The 23,925-nt window shown below is 44.2% G+C and overlaps 1 protein-coding gene and 2 non-coding genes across 6 annotated transcripts; 1 reads left to right on the top strand and 2 right to left on the bottom strand.

Moving 5' to 3' along the window:
- Positions 1-76: 76 nt before the first annotated feature.
- On the top strand, positions 77-23,677 carry invs (inversin). 4 transcript variants are annotated; one of them, XM_074653733.1, is made up of 19 exons: positions 77-217; positions 2,293-2,398; positions 9,070-9,169; positions 9,866-10,029; positions 11,291-11,464; positions 12,042-12,209; positions 12,322-12,502; positions 13,788-13,897; positions 14,080-14,251; positions 15,189-15,344; positions 15,562-15,683; positions 16,191-16,298; positions 16,385-16,491; positions 16,573-16,782; positions 17,695-17,897; positions 18,161-18,749; positions 19,329-19,480; positions 23,266-23,352; positions 23,435-23,677. In XM_074653733.1, exons 2-19 carry the CDS (start codon positions 2,396-2,398, stop codon positions 23,548-23,550), a joined length of 2,922 nt encoding a protein of 973 aa, XP_074509834.1. In that variant the 5' UTR covers positions 77-217; positions 2,293-2,395; the 3' UTR covers positions 23,551-23,677. The 4 variants fall into 4 exon arrangements, with proteins under 4 accessions (XP_074509834.1, XP_074509833.1, XP_074509835.1 ...); XM_074653732.1 differs by having other exon boundaries at positions 9,863-10,029; XM_074653734.1 differs by lacking the exon at positions 23,266-23,352 and having other exon boundaries at positions 9,863-10,029.
- On the bottom strand, positions 20,338-20,410 carry trnat-ugu (transfer RNA threonine (anticodon UGU)). The gene has a single exon. It is a non-coding gene; the product is annotated as a tRNA-Thr (tRNA).
- Positions 23,005-23,077, bottom strand: trnat-ugu (transfer RNA threonine (anticodon UGU)). Its single transcript has one exon. It is a non-coding gene; the product is annotated as a tRNA-Thr (tRNA).
- Positions 23,678-23,925: the final 248 nt, after the last annotated feature.

Here is a 23,925-nt window from a genome sequence, read left to right as displayed (position 1 = left end):
GAAGAAAACTTTCCCTAAGATTCATCTGAGAGTGGGTAGTGTAGTTTTTTAAAAGAATCCCCAAACGGCTGAGCTTGGTTGCTAGGGAGAACTCCAATCATGGCGCGGCTTTACAACAGTATAACGGGAGTTGTAGTCAGACGGTGGTGATTTAACGGGAGGACTTGGAAGAAAAGTTTCCTAAAAGATTCATCTGAGAGTGAAAGGAAGTCAAAGGGTAAATATAACACCGACGAAAAGGAGAGTGGGACACGTTTATTACAATGTTATAACATCAGTGTTATACTCAGTTCATCCACTGTCACACAATAAGTGCTTCTTTAGTAAGAGTTATGAATATAACTGATTTCTCCTGAGCAGGGGGGAGTTGCATCATTTATGCTTCATTTTGTGCAATACTCTGTTCGACCTGTTTTTCAGCATGAAGTTATTGAGCAAAAAACTTACTTTGTAGCACAAAACTTTAGTTAGAAAACTGTTAGATACTCTGAGATATTCTGACAACCTTTAGATACTCTGACAACCTTTAGATACTCTGATATACTCTGACAACCTTTAGATACTCTGATATACTCTGACAACCTTTAGATACTCTGAGATACTCTGACAATCTTTAGATACTCTGAGATACTCTGACAACCTTTAGATACTCTGAGATACTCTGACAACCTTTAGATACTCTGACAACCTTTAGATACTCTGACAATCTTTAGATACTCTGACAACCTTTAGATACTCTGACAACCTTTAGATACTCTGACAATCTTTAGATACTCTGAGATACTCTGACAACCTTTAGATACTCTGACAACCTTTAGATACTCTGAGATACTCTGACAACCTTTAGATACTCTGACAACCTTTAGATACTCTGACAACCTTTAGATACTCTGACAATCTTTAGATACTCTGAGATACTCTGACAACCTTTAGATACTCTGAGATACTCTGACAACCTTTAGATACTCTGAGATACTCTGACAACCTTTAGATACTCTGACAACCTTTAGATACTCTGAGATACTCTGACAACCTTTAGATACTCTGACAATCTTTAGATACTCTGAGATACTCTGACAACCTTTAGATACTCTGAGATACTCTGACAATCTTTAGATACTCTGACAACCTTTAGATACTCTGAGATACTCTGACAACCTTTAGATACTCTGAGATACTCTGACAATCTTTAGATACTCTGACAACCTTTAGATACTCTGAGATACTCTGACAATCTTTAGATACTCTAACAATCTTTAGATACTCTGACAACTCTGCAAAAAATATTGTCCATAAATCCAGCAAAACTGTGTGTGTTGCTGTAAATCAAACACAGACTCCACAACTCAGACTATTAATTAAAGGGACTGTTTGTAAGAATCAGAAATGCTTGTTAACAGCGACACCTGTGGCCGTTAAGTCAACGAAAGTCAGCGTCGGGCTCACGCTTGTGCTCGCTCTACATAGACATGAATGAGCATCGCTCAAAACAGTGAGGCGACACACGTCAGCTAAAACCACAATATCACTCTACATTTCACCTGCTTCGCAGTAATGTTAGCTGACCAGATGAAGGTCTCTCCCTGAATCAATGCTGATCCTAGCGTTGGCTTTTCCTGCCTCAGCCTCCCGACCGCGGTCAGAGGGAACAGGGGAGACACCAGCAACCGGTCGGAGACAATAACGTTTCTCGCTGCGGAGCCTTGTCACTTCACAAGACACGGAAAACCTCTGTTGGTCTGGAGGAGCTGCAGCATTTATTTCTGCACAAACGTCCACTGTGCATTCACTAGATATTCTCAGAGCTAAACTAACTCTTCTGCAGTGTGTAGTGTGCGCGCATGCACGTGAGCTGTGAGTGAAAGCAAGCAGGCAGACAGAGGAGCAGAGTACAGCAGAGACTCCGGCCCTGGAGACCAAAGCTACGGTCTCCCCCACGTCCTCTGACACTGTTTTGCAAGACGGGCTTCACTAGATATAACGTTGCGGTTTTTGTGCTTCCGTGTAGTTTGTGTTGGAGTCTGAGTCTGAACAGCGTAGCCACACGCGAGTGCGCATGGGACACCAATCCGGATTGATTTATACATGTAAGAAGTTACAAACAGTCCCTTTAAACAGAAGTGTATTGCTCCTCAGATTAGATGTGGTTAACACACATAATGTGTCACTCTGAGGTTATTCTCCCCTCTGCCTGTTATCAGTACAGTAGCAGCAGTGTTATGCTGGCAGTTATTTGTGGGAACAGGTGGGCTGGTCTCAGTATGTGAGTGATCCTCTTCTCTACCCCTGCAGGAGCCCGGATCAGGGCAGGTAGGAGACCTGGACGTGCATCCACACCCACGAAGGATGCTCTGAACTGAGAAACATCTGCTGAAGTGTCCCCCTCAATGCAGCTATGGTAAGAGTCCAACACATAGAAAAGCTACCCCTATTTAATTTAGCTTTATAAATTATTTTCTGTAGTCATTGGGTGTATCTACCGGTTTGTAATTCTCTCTCTAGAGTCGAGACCATTGAGACTATGTGCAACACATCTAATTGTGTGTGCTGGAACAGCCTAATTGTTAAGGAGATTAAGGTGGAATGTTGAATTGAATCCCAGCATTAATATTTTATGGGCTAAAGCTGTCCATAGGGGGTTCACAGTGTGTGAGCAACTCACAGATGGAGTCAGAGGAAGATTTCTCTCTCTTCCTGTCTGAATATCAGTGGTGGAGAGAGAGAGAGGAGCAGAATGTCTTTCTTAAATTGTTAATGCTGGGAAATAAGTACAAAATAAGCATCACAATAATCAGAAAATCATCTTCCAGTATTGACATACTGCATATCACAATATCTGCTGAGGTATGAAAAAGCACTTGTTGAGTTGTCTATACTGTGTTTGTTGCATTTATTATTATTTTTTATTTATTTTATTTTCAAGCCAACTTTTTTTGTTGTGTGTGCGGCTAATGGATGGATTACTGAATGGGGCTACCGGGCAAAGGCCCAGGGGCCCAAAGTGTCATGGCCCTCCCTGGCCTTCACAAAATGTCACTCAAAGCGACACGTACCAACCAGAGACTCAAAACGACCACAAAGAAACGACTACAAATTGACACAAAAAGACTACAAAGAGACCAAAGCAACTACAAAGAGATGCAAAACAGCTGCAAAGGGACACAAAGAGGCTCACATCAACAATGAAAAGGGGCAAAACAACTATAAAGAGACACAAAACAACCACGAAGAGACACAAAGCAGCTACAAAGAGACACAAAGCAATTACAAAGACTCAAAATTACTACAAAGAGTCAGAAAACATTTATTTTGTTTGTATTACCATATAGTAATATGCTAATATGACCATACTGGAACTGGAACAAATATTTCTGGTGCAATTCTCAAGTATTTCAGAACTCACTTATATTCTTAATTCAGACAACAAGAAAAAAATAACACAATGCAATTATAAAGATGATGACGAATGTAAATATATTGCCCAGCCCTGTACTGTATGTTACTACTATAGACCATTTCACAGTTGTAAATGTAAACGTTCCAAATCTGTCCCATTTTATTTCCTGTTGGAGTGTGCGTGAATGACATAAGCTGACAGGAAGTAAACGCGGACCCAAGCTGTTGCCTGGCAACGCAATTCCGTTGAAACGATCTGTAAGTTTACTGATATTTTAACTTGCAGAAAAGACGCAATATTGGTGTAAATATACTTCAAAGTAAAAAGCAGCCAAGTTGAAATTATTCTAACTAAAAGTTGCAGAGTTTAATGATGGAGGTGATCTTTCCTCTGTGTCTCTTAAATGATATTAGTTTAGACAATATGTTCAAACTGGGTAGGCAGGAATAGAGGCATTTGACCATTATTGATGTTTCTGGAAAGGCAACACTTTTTTTCTGTACGACATGTAATATTAAATAATGTCCTGATAGTATACTGGACTATGTATTAAAATGTACCTGTGAGGTATCACACTGAGCTATTATTTGAAAGTAAATTGGTGAATATAGGTTCTGGGAGTTTGCTTATCTAGCTAATACACAGGTCTTCATTCTGATGGGGACCTCTATTGTTGAAAATCAGAAGTGAGATATGTGAAGCCACAAGCTATCACAAGTTTAACTCTGATGGATGATTGAAGTTGGGCTGCAACAAATTTATATTTTCATTAATGATTAATTTAACCTATCAATATTTTTGTTTTGTTTAGTCTATAAAATATCTATAAAAAATATGTAATGTTGTCTAATAATTACTTTATTGATTAAAAGTAGTAATTTTTTTCTTTGTAGATTGACAAATTGAGGCACAGCGTAATAATGTCTTCTTTTCTCTGTGACCGCAGAGAGCCAGCAAAACATGAGGACACCATTTCTGACGGTAGTTGTCAGAAAATGCGACCTCATACCAGTGTAATAAATGAGTCAAATATGTGACAGAAAACACACAAAATTAAATTGTTAAAAAACATAAATATATTTAAATATTTTTAATTTAAAGATATTTTCACAAAACTCTAAAAGAAAAACTAAAGATAGGTGCAGTGGGGTCACATTTTCTGACGACAGGAATGGTGACCTCATGTGTTGCTGGCTCTCTGCGGTCACAGATTTAGGTGTAACACCGGCCTGTTGTTGCACGTCACAAGAAATTTTGAAACTTTGACTTTGGTGTCTCTTCTCTGTGTCTTGTACTCAGCTGCCAGGCAAATAAAGCCACGTATGAGTAGTCATTTTGGTCCGTAACCCTACATGTGTATTTTGTGAGGTAACCTCGTCCAAAGACAAGTACATGCAGCACACACCCATACCCATATCCCCCCCCGCACTCTGATTTCATTCGTGCATCCTCACCCTCTCCTCCCTTTTCTGTTTTCTCCATCTTTTTCCATTTCGTATTGCTCCCATCGATTTTTTTGTTTGTTTTTCCAGCTGATTATGTCCCTGTACTCTGATTCGCCGGTGGGCACATTGCTCTCTGCGCTTTAATTGGACATTTAATTAGATCACAGTTTTAGTCCAATTAGACTCAGAGGTGTTGGGAAAAAGGATATGGAGGGGAGAAGAGGAAAAAGTCCCCAAGCTGGTCTCTGTCTCCCTTCCCCCCCTTCTCCTCTTCTCACTCTTTTTCTTCATCTGTCTTTTTCTGTCCGCCTTGTCCTCCCTCCTGAGGGCGGCTCATTAGTGATATAATGGGATGACACAAAACACACAGCTCCCCCTAACGCTTAAGAGTGTCTCAAGCAGTGCCTGAACCACAGACACACACACACAAGGTGACAGGGACTGTATCAGCTCACTGTTGCAGAAGTTTGTTTTTTGGGGTGTTTCTTTATGAAATCTTGCTCTCGTTTGGTACTGAAGCCATGAAGGGGTAGGTGAAGGTGTTTTGAGACAGAGCCTGGGTGTTATTAGTGCCTCTGATTAATCTCCAGCACCGCCCTACAGTCTGCCAGTCACAGCAGCATCGACCAGCCCCTACACACACACCACAAACATTAACGACATGCTGGGCAGAACCCTATCGACTCAGTGGAGTGCTCCGGTATGATATCACTACACCTAATGAGACTAAGGTAAGCCTCATTACCAGCATCGCTCGTTTACATGCCAGTCAAACGCAGGGCTATTTTGCACCACTTTTACCTCCCCTACGGTGCCGCCCTCTTCCCCCTTTTGTTGTCATAGTTCTCACACAGAGCTCCGACTCAGAGCATAAAGAACACGGTGCCCCAGTGGGGCCGATACACATGGGCGAATGTAAACACGACACCCAGATGTATGCACACACTTGAGCTCAGGTGTAAGTCCTCGGAGGACACAAGTCAATCTCTGCGTCCCTCGAGCAGTCACACACACCACCTCCTACCCTCCACCCTCAGGAGGAAGATAGAGAACCAGCCTCTACTGTATCCCACACACTCACACATCCTACACCTCATATCTGCACCAGTGATTTTCCCATATATACGTGTGCATGTATAGATGGCGTGTGTGTGTGTGTGTGTGTGTGTGTGTGTGTGTGTGTGTGTGTGTGTGTGTGTGTGTGTGTGTGTGTGTGTGTGTGTGTGTGTGTGTGTGTGTGTGTGTGTGTGTGTGTGTGTGTGTGTGTGTGTGTGTGTGTGTGTGTGTGTACGACAGGCAGCAGGCAGGGGTGTTTTAGCCACAGGCGTCACTACCTGACCCCCGTGGCTGCGAGATTGACAGCTGTGGTCCCGCCTAATTGCATTACTCTCCTAGGTGATTGGCTCACACCCCGGGGGCTCATTTGTCAGGATGCATTGCTGGTAATGATGTAAATTAGCAGATCTATGTGTCACTCAGACCTCTCGCCCCCTGCTGATTGGCTCCGCTGTGCCCCAGGGCCCGGCCCCCAGCTGAGGGAGCCAGCTCATTGGTCCTTGGGGAACCAGGAAGTCCCCTAGAAATAGGGCTTTACAGATTGGGCATCCCTGTGGGCAGATATTATCCCTCCTCCCACCTCTTTACCTGTCAGTCAGAACCCACCGACCGATCCCTGCAGCCTCTATCTCCTATCTGAGACATGGATACACACACACACGCACACACACACACACACATACACGATCACACACAGAGACATTTAGGTGGTATAGGCACCCGTAATAGCCCCATGTTGGATAAGAGCCTAAACTCTTATAGCTGTATAAACTAAAGATACGTGTATATAAAAAGTGTGTGTGTGTAAGTGTGTTTGAGCGCGCTTGTCTAGAATTGAAATAAAGGCCACAGGCTCAGGCTCTGTTCCCCACTGCTTACCCAGCATGCCCTAGCTATGTCCTCTATCAAAAGCAGACACCTTCCCAGTGACAGACAGCTAGAGAAACAAACACACACACACTTTGACTCTCCGGTTTTCTTTGCCTGTCTGTCTCAATAGCATCAATTGAAGTGTTAGCTGCAGTACGCGTCCGGTGTGTGTGTGTGTGTGTGTGTGTGTAAGGAGGCAGGAGTGTGTGTTACAGCACTCCTGTAGTGTAGCTGAAAGGTTTCGTGGGAGTTTCTGGACTCTTTGTTAAACTCACCGCGGTCATATGAGGCCGAATATGAATAAAGACTAAATAATGTCAGCATCAGCATGAATCAATACTTGTACAGATGCACAATCACTTGGTCTGGACCTCAGCCCGTGATCAATAGTTGACTCTGAGTTATTGTCTTCATATTAACAAGTGGAGTGCTCCCTGAGGAACCCGTATGAATGGCTAAATGAGACCACTTCAAACCTCTCAACAGGACCTGGTGTTGTTTTTACACCCTCCTTTGTTTGACTTCAGACACTGCATCGCAAAAAGCCTTTTTAGCCAAATTCGGATGCACTGTAGGTGTTTCCAAAACACTCAGGTCCTCATGAAACTCTAATTGCCCGCTTTTGGCGATATGAATGTCCCTCACATAGATTCAAATATCGACCTGTGTCCCTCATGTCAGTGTTTGGCCAAATTATTTTTTTCTGCATCTAAGATTATTCATAAATCAATTCATATTTATTTATTGTGGCAGCTGGGGGCTTTCATATTGACTCCAAAAAATGCAGAAAAAGATCAAAATAAGTCAACAAAAGTGAGGGAAAAGTTTGGAATGAAGATTGAAAAGAAGTATCGTCATCTGCGTAAGAGGATGTTAACATCAGAAACATGATATCACTCTTCGTGAAATGTGACCATGTGTCATCTCTGCTATATCTGCATGTGTTAGATATTAGTATTTGCAGACTGCGTGTGAGTGCACATGCACGCGCATCACTGACTGAGTAATCGTTGCAAATTAGAGATGTTTGTGGTTGATTTCGGCAAAGCCCCTGTAAATACTCTCTCTCACGGAAAATAACTTCCCATGACGTGGCACATGTGCCAAACACACACACACACACACACACACACTGACGCTCACACACACACACACACCTTTATGTGCCACACCTACCATCCTCCTTTACGCACACATAGAACTACTTTGCTGTAAATTTATTAACTAACCTGGGTTAAGTCTCCGCCACCACTTGACAGAGCGTGAGAAAGCAGCGAGCATGATGGGTAATTGCCATGCTGCACGCAGTGTCTACAGGAGCGCATTTTATGAGGTGACGGCGGGGGGAGGAAGAGGGGGATGAGAAGGAAGGATGGAAGATACCGAAGTATTCGCTCCTCCCTTCAGATCGTTCAGTTTTATAAGTTTCAAAGTTTTCAAGACTGTGACCGAAGTGATCGGCCTGCCTGTACTTTATCAATAGTTCCTATCAGTTATATTGTATAAAACTCCTAGTAGTGAATCAGATCTATTCGTGTGAGCGATAATGAAAATGTCTTGGAGAAATCTCAGATTGTGGCATGGGTTTGTGCCTCCAGCGTTTATATGTTTAGGGGCAATAATTGATTTCTGTGTTGTGCCCCGCAGGGCTCGTCCCACATCTCTAAACCAACACACACACACACACATGCACGCACGCACACACACAGCAAGGCATGCTGCAGTATTAATGAGACATGAATAAGACATGAAGAGAGACCCCCCTCTTACACGCTCACACAGGGTCTCCCCCTCCCCAGCTGCTTCCTGTCTGCAGATTACCCAGCTTTCACTGGGCTCTGGTTAAGTGGGGCCAGGAAGAGATTTAGCCCCCTCAGCAGGAGCAGACACACACATTTATACACTCATAAGCACACACATACAAGCGTGCGTACGCACACACTCCCTACTGTAAGAAACCGTCGGAAAGTATCTGTTTTATTGTGCGGTTGACTGCGATGTATGAGGATAAAAAATTTAGCAACTTTCATCTATTAAACTGAATTTTATCTATTAGGCAAAATTTTAAATGGTGTCTGTGGATGTGAGAGTTCAGTAATATTTATTTATTTATTTTTTGTGGGGATTGGGAGTGAAATTTCCATTAGTAGCCATTTAAACATGGCTTATTATGGCCATGAATGACTTGAGCTAAATGAATGGGTAAGGAAGCAGTATAGACTCAGCTTAATGTCACTGTATTAAACAGCTGAGTATACGTCGCTACAGGTTGAGTTGTGACCTTATATGTTTGTGTTGCAGGCCTCAGCGACGTCAAGCCCAGGACCTGCGTCTCTGGGCTCGCAGGTTCACGCTGCAGCCGTCAATGGAGACAAGAGCGCCCTCCTCAAACTCATCACAGGTACGCTTCTAAAAATATTCCAGGTTTATTCACTACATCAACTGCAGCATATAAGTAGAGCACACAGGGTTCAGGTCCCATTAATGAGTAGTAATGTGCTGCTTTATTAGTTTCTATAAGGAACATTTCTTTGCATTTGCCCCATCTGTAGAAAGGTCAGAGTGCAGGGACAGCTGCAGCAGCTGAGAGGAGTTTTTGGGGTTTTGCACAGAGAAATTGCAGCAGAGCAGGTGCTCGTCAGCATGGAAGCTGGAACTGTGGTCCTTCTGCTTAAAGGATGGTCCAGACATTATCTGGACATTTAGCCCATGTTGCAGAAAATTGAGACTTGCTCAGGCATAGAATAGAAATGTACTGAAAATATATATGAAAAGCATCGAATGGTCATTGCAAATTCTTTTACTCTTCGCAAGGAGGCGGCATGGTCTTCCAGGTTATCAGTGTTACAGCCTTTATGGCTTCCAGCTGCTGCAAATAAATCGAGAAAAGTGGAAGTGGAACTCCTATTAAACGCAAGCAGTAAAAGACTGCATTTTAAGTACAAGGAGTTTCCTTTTAAAAATAGTTTATAACATATTCCATCACAAGCCACATAATTGTACTCTGTAAATTCAACGCATATTGACCCAGATCTTACCCTCTGACTTTCAAACTGTGCTATGTGTGTGTGTGTGTGTGTGTGTATGTGTGTAGCAGAGCCGTCGCTGCGGGACCGTGAGGACCAGTTTGGCCGGACCCCGTTGATGTACTGCGTGCTGGCTGACCGCCTGGATTGTGCAGAGATTCTGCTGAAGGCCGGAGCCTCGGTCAACAAGACCGACCACAGCCAGCGCACCGCTCTGCACCTTGCCGCACAGAAGGTTTGGACATCCACAAATACACACACACACACACACACACACACACAGACGTACACTGGGCTTGAGTACACACACAAATGTTGCAGTTACACATGTGTCAGCTCTTTTTATGGCATGAAGTTAACAAAGTTAACTCACAAGAATTGCTAAGTGGATGGATTTATAAAGATGGAATGAATATGAAGATCTCATAGAGGTTTAATGGCAAAGAGAAAAATTGTGACAGTCCATGAGCTCCAGTGGGGAGCCAGTGCCCCCTAGTGGCTGTAGTTATGGCTTTAGGGCTTATGGGGGGAATATCAACTGATTTATAATCCTGTTTTCACTTATACACAGTCTCATAAATAGAGTACAAGTCCTGTTTCACAGCATTTCACCCACCTAAACTTGTGAAACAAGAAGAGATTACTGTTATTTTCACTCCAGTCTACACTGAGGAAGAGTCAGAGGAGACAATAATAATGAAACAAGGTGGTCTGTTGTCTCTCGAGGGATGTAGCTGAGGAACAGTGGGATGTGATACTAATAATATCTCTTTACAACTCATTTATTTATGTGCCGTCTTTTGTGCCGGAGTGTACTGATGCAGGATCATCATATCATTGAAGAGAGAGGGGAGGTAATAGGTTTCTGGGGTCTGTCCCATAGCTGGAGAGTGTGTGTGTGTGTGTGTGTGTGTGCTGGGGGATGCTAGTGATGGGAAGCCCTGTCTCTTTGACATCTGATCAATAAACGGCTGAGACAGGGAGAGAGGCCAGGGATTACCGATCTAATTGGACTGAGAATAGGGAGGACGGGAACACACACACACACACACACACTCACAGTCTAGATGCATGCTCACACACAAGATAGATCTGTCAGACTGTGGCGTTGTGGTCACAGGATGGCAAATATACAAAACACGCTCACACGTGTACACGGTCATGCCCACGTGGACACACAAACACACACATGCTGCCGTCCGGCGACAGCTGTTGCACGATACATCACCCAGCGAGCCGGTGGTGAGAGACCCAAAGTGAGGATGATGATGATGATGTGGAGGGGACGACAGGCTGTTTACTGTTTAACAGCTCATCACAGACGCTGAGCAGAGAGGCAGGAGGAGGGAAGATGGATGACCTGCGGATTGAACCAGACACAGCTAAAAGCCTGGGGAGTGTGTGTGTGTGTGTGGGAGTGTGTGCGTGTGTCATCGCTGCTTGTTCATGACTAATATTGAGGTGATTTCTGAGCAAATTTTGCTTGTGTGTCGCAGGGGAATGTGCGCTTCCTGAAGCTGCTGCTGTCCAGGCGTGCTAACTGGCTGCAGAAAGATTTGGAGGAGATGACCCCGCTCCACCTGGCCACCCGACACCCTTCCCCAAAAGCCCTCGCCCTGCTGCTCAAACACATCGGACCTGGAGAGGTTGACACACAAGACAAGAACAAGGTACCACAGTACAGATGCACAAGTTGTTGGAAGATTGTTTGTCTTCACAACTGTCCTCAGTCTGGGCGTCAGACCAATAACCTGCAAAGAGATCACTGACTGACTGAAGATGCAGCAGGAATTTGCGGTCGCACATAAACAACGAGAGGCACACTCACACAGCAGCAGTTTACTGTCTAATAACAATCTGTGGCTTTGTCCTGCGTTCTGCTGATAAGACCACAAACACACAAACAGCCTCCTTTGTCTGTCGGGGCTAATGTGTGTCTGACATCAGTAGTTAGGTTTGTAATAATCCAATATGCATCATCGTGTCAGATGACAGTGGTTTCAGCAAACCTCAGAATAGCTCAGTAGCCGTCATGGAGGGCCCTATCTGAGTTACAATCTCAGCTTGCTGCTGGATCTTCAATGAGAGCTTTGTGTAGCACGCTGCCCTCATATTTCCTGTCAAAGTGGAGTAATTGTTTTAACGTAAATGGAAACCTCAGACCTGGTGTTACAACAGCCCGCTCTGTTTTGAGCTCCATTCATCATCTTTGGCTCTTTTTCCTTTAATCTCTCTTTCTCTGTGCAGCAAACTGCTCTCCACTGGTCAGCGTTTTATAATCGACCAGAGCACGTTCGCCTTCTGATCAAGCACGACTCCAACATTGGCATCCCAGACAGCGAGGGCAAGATCCCTCTGCATTGGGCAGCGCACAGTCAGGAGCCCAGCGCAACACAAACTGTCCGCTGTATACTGGTACATACTATACACACACACACACACACACACACACACTCAAATGATTCTGTCATCCTCCATCCTCACCCGTCTTTTTCTTTTCTGTGTGTGTGTGTATGTGTGTGAGAAGGAGGCAGCTCCCACTGAGTCCCTGTTGAACTGGCAGGACTATGAGGGCCGGACGCCCCTGCACTTTGCCGTTGCCGACGGTAACGAGGCAGTAGTGGAGGTGCTGACGTCTTACGAGGGCTGTAATGTGACAGCTTATGATAACCTCTTCAGAACGCCACTGCACTGGGCAGCTCTGCTCGGTGAGTGAACACACTTCCTGTATGTGACCCACTGCATGACAGCTACACACTGAAATGAAGGATTTCAGGCTATATGGAAATTATTTATGACTTTCCTCAAAAACAAAATTATAATTAGAAACTACAACTGAATCGAAGCCAAAATGGACTTTTTATTACCAGCATGATAAGATCATGTGTTATTTAATTCTAGCCACACTAGCAGTGTGTCTCTAAGGATGGCAATGTCTGTCTGGCTGTCTGTTGGTCCAGACTCAAATATCTCAACATCTATCAGATGAATTCCTATGACAGTTTGTACAGACATTCATGGTCTCCAGAGGATGAATCATATTGACTTTGATGACCCTGTGACTTTTCCTCTTGTGCCGGGTGACATTCCCATCAGCCTCGGCTGTACTTTGTGTTTAGTACTATTAGAGTGCTGCAGGAATGACATATGAGGTTGGCATCGCTCCGGTTCTGCGACAAAAAGCCAATGGGATTGTTCCTTTGGGTTTTGGATTATGGCAGAAAATAAACTCTGTGGCAAACACACGTTTATGACACATTTTGTTCAGCAAGATAATCTCTACAAATGAACACCACTTTTATGATTTTTGGAGAGTCAATGCAATCACCAGAAGAAAAAAGCTAACATTAGGCTTTAAAGAAACTACACCACGGTTGCATGATTTCACGTCACAACCACTAAGCTAAAGGCAGGCTAGTGTTCAATGTGATGACGTTTTGTAGTATCATTTAGCCACTTATTAGCAACCGCCTTTTTTTAAGACACGTAAAAGCTTCAAGATTTACGAGTGGGATATTTGCTGACGTATTTTATGTTGTAGAACAAACGTTAAAATCTCTTCAGCATGTGTTAATCAAAGACTTTATTTCAGGCATCTAACTAAAAAAAAACATTAACTTCCAGACGAGGGAACCAGAAGTGCTAAAACTCATTTCTGGGTTTAGGACTCATTCCTGCAGCACTCTGTTAGCAAATGTTAACATGCCAACACGCTTAATTAAGATGCTCAACATGGTAAACATTATACCTGTTTTTATAGCACCATACAAGACAAACAAAGTGGTTAGTCATTGTGTAAATAGTAAAAGTTGACTTATGTTGACTCGATGTGGGATTTTTTGCTTTTCTGTTAACAGTTTTTTAAAGTAAACTGAAAAAATATAAGGTGCCTTTGTTTGAGAGTATAGTTGAGCAGTTGTCTCAGCTTCTTACTGTATATCCTTGTCATTATCTGCCATCCACACATCCCACTAATGTAAACGTGTTTTTCAGGCCATGCTAGAATCGTCCACCTGCTGTTGGAGAGAAACACATCCGGCACTATTCCCTCAGACAGCCAAGGAGCAACACCCCTGCACTACGGTGCTCAGAGCAACAATGCTGTGAGTCACATGCACTCACACACACACATAAAGCTGGGAAACCTGCCGAGTCAGCATCCCGCACATTTTATCTAAAATACAATACTGTTGATAATGAAATATCATTCTGTGTGTTCAGTATCCTTCTAATGTCCAATTAACTAAATTACACAAAACATAATAGTCTGTCTGTGTGTCTGTAGGAGACAGTAGGAGTGTTTCTGTCCCACCCGTCTGTGAAGGATGAACCCGATCTGGAAGGGAGGACGGCCTTCATGTGGGCCGCCGGGAAGGGCAGTGATGATGTCATCTGCACCATGCTTTCGCTCACCCCTCACATTGACATCAACATGGCCGACAAGTACGGCGGCACCGGTGAGCACCTGAGAAACAAGAGGAGGAACTGAGGCTCCTATAAAGTGCTTTGACCTACACACCCACTCTTCCCCCACTTCTTTTTTTCCCAGGAATGGCGACATAAACGCCCTGGTCATGAAACCACACACAAACACACACTTTTATCTGGTCGTGTCTAGAAGGAAACCCCCAAGTTGCAAAACTCTTGCGAGATGGTAAAGGTTAGGCATTGACCTCGAATAGTAAAGGTTAGGATTGGTCATAGGGCAGCGAGTCTCACAAGAGAGAGTGTGACCTGCTGCTTGTTTTAGGCTAGGGGTGATGATGTCACTGGGGATTCCCCCCAAGGTGCTAGAGAGACTGCGAGGGAGAGAGGGAAGTGATACTGTCAGCAAAATTAGTGTGAACTCGCTGAATGGACTCCCACCTCTGCCAGCACTGTCCTCCGACAACACTCACACATGCAGCCACACATGCAGCCACACATGACTTACTCTCTGGTCTGACCCCCGGGGCTGTTTGGACGTATAATCTCCATGGCGATAGCCCCTCTGCTCAGCCAGGCGGTCATTGTTTATGCATGCATAACATGCAACGGTTGAGTCATCCTAATGAGACGGTGTGAAGGGCAGTGGAGCCGACCAGTGCCCAGATCACTTCCATGCACTTGACTCTAGTCTGTGCTGTCTGGGGACTGGAGAGGGGGGGGGTGGTGGCCACCAGCTTAAGTGTATTGCTCCTCATTAAATGTATCTGTCTGTTTAACCCGCCATTGACCAGGCGTTAGCCACAGCCCAGAGAGGAGCTGCAGTCAAAGGGGATGAATGGACAAAGCAGAGGCAGTCAAGGGAGGAGACGTTGTCCTGAGGGAGTTTACTGTCCAGTTAGGATCAGGACCTCTTATCTCAGGATGATTTTTTTATGTCTCTGTGTGTTTGTGTGGGTGTTCACACAGCACTCCATGCAGCCTCCCTGTCCGGCCATGTGAGCACAGTGAAGCTGCTGTTGGAGAGGGGGGCGATGGTCGACTCTCTGGATGTGATGAAACACGCGCCGCTGTTTCGGGCTTGCGAGATGGGACACAGAGATGTCATACTCACACTCATAAAAGGTTGGTGTGATTGGTACACATGTGCAAGCATCCCAATAACTACACAATCTCCTTTTCTGTACCACTGTGTATTCATCAGAGTATTCATCTTATCTTACTATTCTAGAGTCAATATTAAAGTCCAAGGTGTAGGAAATTAAGATTATTCGAGTGTGTCACACCTTAAGTCTTTCAGTGTGTGGTCACCTCAACTGAAATGTAAATGTAATGAATAAAGGTTCTGCACGTGTGGACCTGGTGGACGTGGATGGTCACACCGCTCTGCATTGGGCAGCTCTGGGAGGGAACGCTGAGGTCTGCCAGATACTGATGGAGAACGGGATTAGTCCCAATGTACAGGTATGAATGCACACACTTAAAACATACACAAAAATGTAAACAAAGTATTTCAGGTTCTTTAATTCCCTGTTCCATGCGCATTACTCGCATTTACACAGTAATAGTGAAGTCCTTCCTTGTGTTTTTCTAGCTTTCCATCCACAATCCTTGTTTAGTGCACAAGAAGATCTCCAGTTTAGCAAAAGCTAACATGATACAACAGCAGTCTGTTGGAGCAAACCTGAGAGGTCCTTTCAAATCAATTTAGTCAGAAATGATATGTTCTCAGCACCCATCTGTTGCACTTTCCCATCTGTTTACTCCCACAAATGATGGCAAAAAAATCTGAAAAATCCGTTGGACGGCTGAAGCAGCATGTCCAATATGAATCAAAGAATACATGTGGAAATTAAATCTTCCAATGCGCGGCTTTACGAGCAGTGAGAATATAAAATCATGATCAACCTTATAAATCTCTTTTAATTGTCCTGTATCTGACTGTTAAATGTTGTGACGTCTCCCGAGCAGGACCAGGCGGGACGGACTCCTCTGCAGTGTGCTGCTTATGGCGGCTACATCACCTGCATGGCTGTTCTCATGGAGAACAATGCTGATCCAAACATACAGGACAAGGAGGTAAAAAAACACACACACAAACGTGTGAGCTATGTTGAGCCTTTGAACACAACTATAGTTTGAATGCTCTTTTTACGGGTGCACAGGGGCGGACTGCTCTCCACTGGTCATGTAACAACGGCTACCTGGACGCTGTGAAGCTGCTGCTGGGCTACAACACCTTTCCTAATCACATGGAGCACACCGAGGAGAGGTGAGGACTCGGCCAGTCAGGAGGGAGGAACTGGAGGTGAGGAGGAAATATAGGAATGACACCGATGTTTGTGTTGTGCAGGTACACCCCTCTGGACTATGCTCTGCTGGGAGGACACAGCGAGGTGACTCAGTTCATGCTGGAGCACGGCGCTCTGTCCATAGCTGCCATCCAGGACATCGCCGCTGCCTCCATCCAGGCCGTCTACAAGGGCTACACCGTCCGCAAGGCCTTCAAGGAGAGAAAGCAGCTCCTCATGAGGCATGAGCAGCTGCGCAAGGATGCAGCCAAGTGAGAGATGAGCACACATATACACACTTCCATATTGGCGCGCATAGACATACACGTGTACTGAAGCCCATTGTTTCTGTTGCTTCACGATGCTCATGATTGTCGTACGACTCTCATAAACATCCATTCCTTTGTCACATGATACCTTTTACATTCACATGCATTGTGTTCATCGCTCACGCCTGTTTCCGTCTTCATTATCTGTCTTCTCCCCCGGATAGGAACAGTCACACTCTCTCCATATCTATCTTTCTCTCTGTCATCCCTGCACACACATTCGTCTTCCCCCTGTCTCTCTCCTCTGGCTCGTTCTCCTTTTGTCATTTGCTCACCAGTCTCACCTTTATTCTGTCTTAACACGATGCTTCTGAGAGGCAAGTTTGTTTTAGGAGGGCACACTAACTTTTCTCGCTATTCAAGCATTTTAGTTGAATTGAGATTGATTGTCTTTTATGAGATGTTTTTCTTAAAAAGTACTCCAGTGACTTGCCTTCTTATCAGATTTCTTTCCTCATTAATAACCAAGCTGTGACCAAACTTGTTATTGCTCCACAACAAAAAACTGTCTTTGCACAGAAAGGGTACTGTGTGTACTGGGTCTTAACTTGAACCAGAGAGTTGCAATTTTTCCTGAGTGAGCGGGTCAGTTTTCATCTGTATGTATGCACTTGATGGTGAAATAGTGCCGCTAAAATATATGTTGTGAATTTGATGTAAATTTAAACAGCTTAAAATGTTTTATTAGATTATGAGTAGACACATAATATATAACGAACCTAAATATATCAGTATCACCATGGCCCACAGTCAAATCCCTTTTAAAACAAATGTACATACATTTAAAAGAAACTCTACACATTAGTTTTTCCGCCTGGCCACGATCAGATCCGACGGCTTTTTCTTTGTGCTCAGGAAACGAGAGGAAGAACAGCGGAGGAGAGAAGCTGTGCAACAAGTCTCTGCAGAGAAACGGAGGGTCCCTTTGATGAGACTAGAGCAGGAAAAGCTCTCTTTAGTGAACATCATGGAGGATTTATCCATGAATGACTCAGTGGTGGAAACAAAGAAATCATCCAAAGTTGAACGCGCTCAGAGCAAAGAGGAGAGACTCAAAGGTACACATGGGCAGAAATTCTTAAAGATGATGGAACTTGAAGTTTGAAATGATGTACTTATTTTTCATCCCTAATTCAGAGTGTGTTGCTCATTTGTGCGAGGTGTGATATTGATTATATTAAAATGACATCAATATCCTCATAACTCCAAGATGAATACTTTCTTGAAATACAAAACTGCATTTCTACAAGTAAACACACAAAGAGCAGAAACATTTTGCACAAATACTCTTGCATAACTTTTCTTTTTCTCTCCCCACCAGCCCACAAGAGCAGATCCTCCAGAAGAAGTAAAGCAGCTGAAGCACATGAGGCTCCTGATGCTTCGAGTCGCCACTGTCATGTGACCGGTGACACGGTGCTCAGTGCTCTCCAGACCACCAGGCTGAAGGAACTTCTCTCTCCTGCCAGCTGCAGCCAGCCGCCAGGCCTCAAACCCAGACCCCCCTCCATGCCCAAAGTCAGGGACCGACCTTCCTCAAGCACATGCATTCCTTCCACAAGCGTCGCAGCGACGGACCAAACTGACACTATTACCAGAGAATGCGTCCCTCTAAAAAAGAGAGACGCTCCCATGACTGTGCAGGCTGCCCCGGGCAGGACTGATGTCCACGCCGCTACACGAAAGCACAGAAACCACAAGGAGCAGACTTCAGAAAAGGCAGCCAGTAATGACCAAACTGACACTCCCTCATTAGGAAGCAGTTCATCTTTAGACCACAAAAGCCCCCAGAGAAAGACTCAGTCTGTAACACACGCACCCATCTCCACACGTACGCACAGGGAGCACAACAAAGAGCAGCGCAGGAGGAGGAACGAGGCTGCACGCATCATCCAGCGAGCTTGGCGAAGGTGAGTTTAAAATGTGTTTGTACCTGGAGGGGGTGTTCGGTAGCTGAAGCCTCTCTGGCTGTGGGAGATTGGCAGTGCCATGTGGTGCCCACATGTGCCCACATACATGCCAACCCGTTCTCATCTCTCCTGTAACCCCCTCCATGTTGGGTCTGGATGCCATCAACACTTGAGCAGTGGGGGGGAGAGCGTGGGAGATGGGTGAGACGAGGAGGCAGGGGACAGACGGCTGTAATCTAGAGCTTTCATACTGGTTTAACAAGAGGCTAAAAGTTCAGCCGTGCTGCTCTAATAGCTACCAGCAGCCTCTCTTTGCGTTTCTCTCCCTCTTACACACTCTGCGTTTCTCTTAGAGGTTGCCAGTCCGCCGCAGGAGGCCCTCTGTTTCCATTCAGCTTCACAATTATATTCTGTATGTGCTGCCTATTAACTGCCTTGAATAAACTCTGTTTACTTTGTTTATGCTTCGTGAGTATTAGTGTGAGGACTTGCCAGCTTTTAGACCTTTGAACACAGTCTGACATTTTTTTTATTGAACGCCGTGCATGCGTATGCCCTTGCATGGATGTGCGTCTGCAGATTCCACACACGCAGGCGGAGAGAGGTGACGGCCCGCGAGGAGGCGGAGTCAAGTTATTTGAACTACGCCCACAACAGGAAGAAGACGGAGATCCGAGGTCAACCCGCCAAACTGTCAGCGGGTAAAAGCTCAGTGCTGCAAAGTATCTATGGTGAGATCATTGCTTTTTTTTTGTCTCACACACACTTGGCACCGAAAAAGGATGCAATGTCACAGATTCAATGGGTCATTTATATATTATATGATATATATTGTTGAGCAGAGCAATTACAGACCGTAAACAGTCTGTGAGAGGGCTTGTATATGTTGTATTGTAATAGTATATTAATCAGGGGGATGGCACACTGTTTGGAAATGGAGAAGTCGTTATTCCAACACAGTGTGTCACTGTTTCCATTAGCTGACAGTGCAGAATCGCAGGTCAAATTTGAACAAATGGGAAAATGTTTCTTCATTACAATGGACACGGGCACTGTAGTCTATTTTGAGTCAATCCCACATTCACCGTCCTGCTCACATACATTAAATACTCGCTAGTGCACCACATCCGCAGTTGAAAGTAGTCCCTAACAAATGCTCCATTTACTCCTGTTTGAGTAACAAGTCCTTTTTTTAAACTATATATCTGTGACCCATTTGCAAAGAGTTACGTCGTCAGTGGGAACAAATGGTCTTTGAGCTGAGTGCTACAGACAGGGTAAGGACGTCGGAGACTACTGGGATAATCATAACATAAAACAAGCTACAAGTTACCAAGAAAGCATTTTTTTAAAAAGCTCTAGGACGTGATCAACTTCAAACATGCAGGAAGATTCTTCCATTGTACTGCAACAGAATAAAATTATTCTGAATACACATCATACTCTATGCAAAACAGTATTAAATCTGTTGATCTACTTCCCGTGGGTGCCTTTAAATCGGTCGTAAGTAGTTCCTTTAATACATTGGATATTTTTTTTTTATAATTTAAGTGTTTGTGACCACCAAGGGTCAAAAATCACAATGTTATGGCCCTAGTGAGATTTGAACTCACGACCCCTGGTTTACAAGACCAGTGCTCTAACCACTGAGCTATAGAGCCTTTGACATATACAGTAATAACAGATTACGATTATAAAGACACCTTGAACAACCATGGGTGTGTAGGACCTGACTAGCTCAACTGGTTACAGTACAGGAGTGTCCTGAGCTTTGGTATGCGCCACCAGATGATTGAATGCTGCAAACATGATGTAACTGCAAGTCTAAAAGAAGATATCATCCAAACATTTTTCTTTACTGTCCTCTTGACCAGTGGTTCTCAAAGTGGGGTCCAGGGACCCCCAGGGGTCACTCACTCTGCCAGGGAGTCCGTGAAAAGTTTTCAGATTCATTCATTTAAATTATCATGATATTTTACAAATGGCTTCATAGTCTCAACAAATATTACATTTTTGAAATCTACAGTATAATAGTTAATATAATAACAAATCTATAACTCTTAGAATCTGCAAATATGTTTAATACATGTCTAATATCTTTCTAGTACATTTCTCTTGGGTTGTTCATTCACATAACGAAGACTATAGAAGTGTAAAAAATAGGCTACATAGAATTATTTCAAAGGACATACGTGAGGGGGTCGGCGGTATATTCTCTATCTGGTAAGGATTTACATCCTCAGCGGGAACAAATGGTCTTGAAGGTGAGAGCCAGAGACATGATAAAAATGTTGGAAAGCATTAGGAGATGAACTAATGCACTGTGGCCTCAGGTCTTTTCATGGAGTTTGTTGATAATAACAAAAATAATGAATATCACCAGCCTCATCCTTATATCGGATGAGGGGGCGGCAGTAGCTGAGTCTGTGGGGACTTGGCTTGGGAACCGGAGGGTCGCAGGTTCAAGTCCCTGAACTGACCAAGTATGGAGTGTGGACTGGTAGCTGGAGAGATGCCACTTTGACTCTTGGGCACCAACCAAACACTACTCCTGAGGCGTACTATGGCTGACCCTTCGCTGTGATACATTTCAACTGCCTTGTGTGAATTTGCCTTGTGTTGCTTGACAAATAAAGCTTCTTCTTAAATGATAAACTAGCTGTCAATCACTTGCCTTACTCCTCTCTATACATGTCCAAGTATGCTGTAGGTCAGTGATGTCAAAGCCTGTATTGGTTGTGAGCAGATGTGTAGCAAGAGAGCAGTGCAACAGCAGCAGTTTTCTGACCCACATGTCTGAAACCATAGCTCTTAAATTACATAAAAGTCCCCCACATTGGAAACAGAAGAAGCTGGAAACCAGCGTGGTTGTCACCAGTGTAGAACACGCTGTAAGTGACAAACTCTGAGAACAGGAACCCGTGTAAATGTCTGGGTGATGCTTCAGTCCACATACAAGGACAGTATCAGCTTGGTGTCCTGTGTGGACCCTCTGGTGTGGTTTCGCCCCACAGACAGGCCTGACCTTCATCACACATCACCAGGTGATGATGGGAGAGCAGGCAGAAACCTTGCTGCGCCAAAACATACAAGCATGCGCAGCGTCACCGCTCGCAGACAGGCAGATAGACCCCCACCCTGACGTGGTTTTCCCCTCCCCTTTCTCACCTCACCTCCCTCTCTCTCTCCCCTCTTCGCTCTCTGACAGTCCTGGCACTGTGAAAAGTTCAGAGCTGTCAGGGGGAATGTCAGACGACTGCGTCTGAGAGCTATCAGCTGAACGCACACACAAGCCCGACACGGTGCCACACACACGTTCATGAGACTCATTCTCACAATCGCACTTTTTGTTTTGTTTTACTGAGAAGTAGACATCTGACACACAACTCTGGACTGGGTCACGCTGCTCCGTTATTCATCAAAAAAATGTTTTAAAAAATGTTTTTATCTCAAATGTAGATGATAAAACTACATGAGTCAAATAATCGCTGTGTGTAAAAGCAATGCAGCACCGCAGCACAAACATTGCACAATACAGTTTAGTTAGTTATTTCCACTGTGCTCCTCCAACACTAGACAACTACATAGGGCTGTAACTAACGATTATTTTCATTGTCAATTAATCTGTTGATTATTTTTGATTAATCGATTAGTTGTTTGGTTTATAAAATGACAGAAAATAGTGAAAAATGTCGATCAGTGTTTCCCAAAGTCCAAGATGACGTCCTCAAATGTCTTGTTTTGGCATTCAGCTTACTGTCATTTGGGGCAGTTGTAGCTCAGTGGGTTGAGCTTTAACCAGACGGTTGGCGGTTCGATCCCCGGTTCCTACTGTCTGCATGTCGAAGTGTTCTTCAGCGGGACTCTGAACCCCAAGTTGCTCGCAGGGCGCTTCACAGCAGCCCACTGCTCATAGCTGCTTAGTGTAACTTAAATACAGAGGTCAAACATCATGTCTGTGGCTCAGTGGGTAGAAAATATTCACATCTAAGAAGCTGGAATCAGAGAATTTTTATTTTTTTTCTTAAAAAAAAATCCCTCAAACTGATTATCAAAATAGGCGATTAATTTAATTTAATAGTTGACAACTAATGGATTAATTGTTGCAGCTCTACAACTACACATTGACTACCTCTTGTGTAACAACCGTGTGTCTTTTGTTGGTGATAAGCAGATCCCTCATTGTGTTGGAATTTTTTTTTTATAATTTAGGTATTTGTTTTGGCGCCACTAATTATTTAAAAACACAGATTGAAGGCCCCAGTGAGAATTGAACTCACGACCCCTGGTTTACAAGACCAGTGCTCTAACCACTGAGCTATAGGGCCTTTGATAACGCATACATGACAGATCAGCTTTATAAAGACACACCTTGAACAACCATTGGTGTGGTCACAGTTACCAGAGTGTCATGCTCTTTGTTATGCAGCACCAGCTGATTGAATGCTGTAAACATGATGTAACTGCAGGTCTAAATGAAGATATCATCCAGACATTTTTCTTTACCGTACTTTAGGAAACTCTATGGCCAGACGAGGGCGTTCACTTCGGGGCTCTCAGTCTCAGCTGCTCCTGGACATGCCTTTACGCACCCAGAGCCAGTGTAAGGGAACACACAAACACAAACACGCAGTCTTGATAAAGTAAAAGTCTCTACAAGTTAATTTGATGTGCTTATTTTACAGTGAGCGGTATAGACTGTGTGCACCTGACTGACGCCGTGAATCAAGCCAAGCAGTACTCCTACCACCTGAGACCACATAGCGCTGGACAGGGATCCAGAGGCCGGGGGAAACATTGAAGCTACACATCTCATGTTCTTTGATGTTTTCTCAGCTGGCTGGCGGCCTCACCTCTATAGAATTACTTTACACATTGTTCGCTCAATGTGCCAAGCTTTCTAAAATTAAGCCATATGACATCAGAGCCATGACCTCACAGGGTGGGGTTAAGTCTACAGAAACGGTGTGTGTAAAAGATAACCTTTCATCCATTGTGGAAGGAACACATACACACGCCATCTCCCTCGTTCTCCATCGCTGTCGCACACACACTGAGATAACCTTTCCTCCTGTTCTGGAGAATGAGGCGGTCTATCAACAGCCGGTCATACAGATAGCCCACCTGCAGCCACGGACACACACACACGCTCACACACACACACAGTTACTCTCTA

This window comes from Sebastes fasciatus, chromosome 12 (genome assembly GCF_043250625.1).
Source record: "Sebastes fasciatus isolate fSebFas1 chromosome 12, fSebFas1.pri, whole genome shotgun sequence".
Classification (NCBI taxonomy): Eukaryota; Metazoa; Chordata; class Actinopteri; order Perciformes; family Sebastidae; genus Sebastes; species Sebastes fasciatus.
This window is presented reverse-complemented; position numbering and strand designations above follow the sequence as displayed.

What these genes read in the sequence shown, in the direction of transcription:
- invs (XM_074653732.1), top strand. An exon ending in CATACTCACACTCATAAAAG is followed by an intron (nt 15,345 to 15,561) that starts GTTGGTGTGATT and finishes TAATGAATAAAG; the next exon opens with GTTCTGCACGTGTGGACCTG. An exon ending in CAAACATACAGGACAAGGAG is followed by an intron (nt 16,299 to 16,384) that starts GTAAAAAAACAC and finishes ACGGGTGCACAG; the next exon opens with GGGCGGACTGCTCTCCACTG.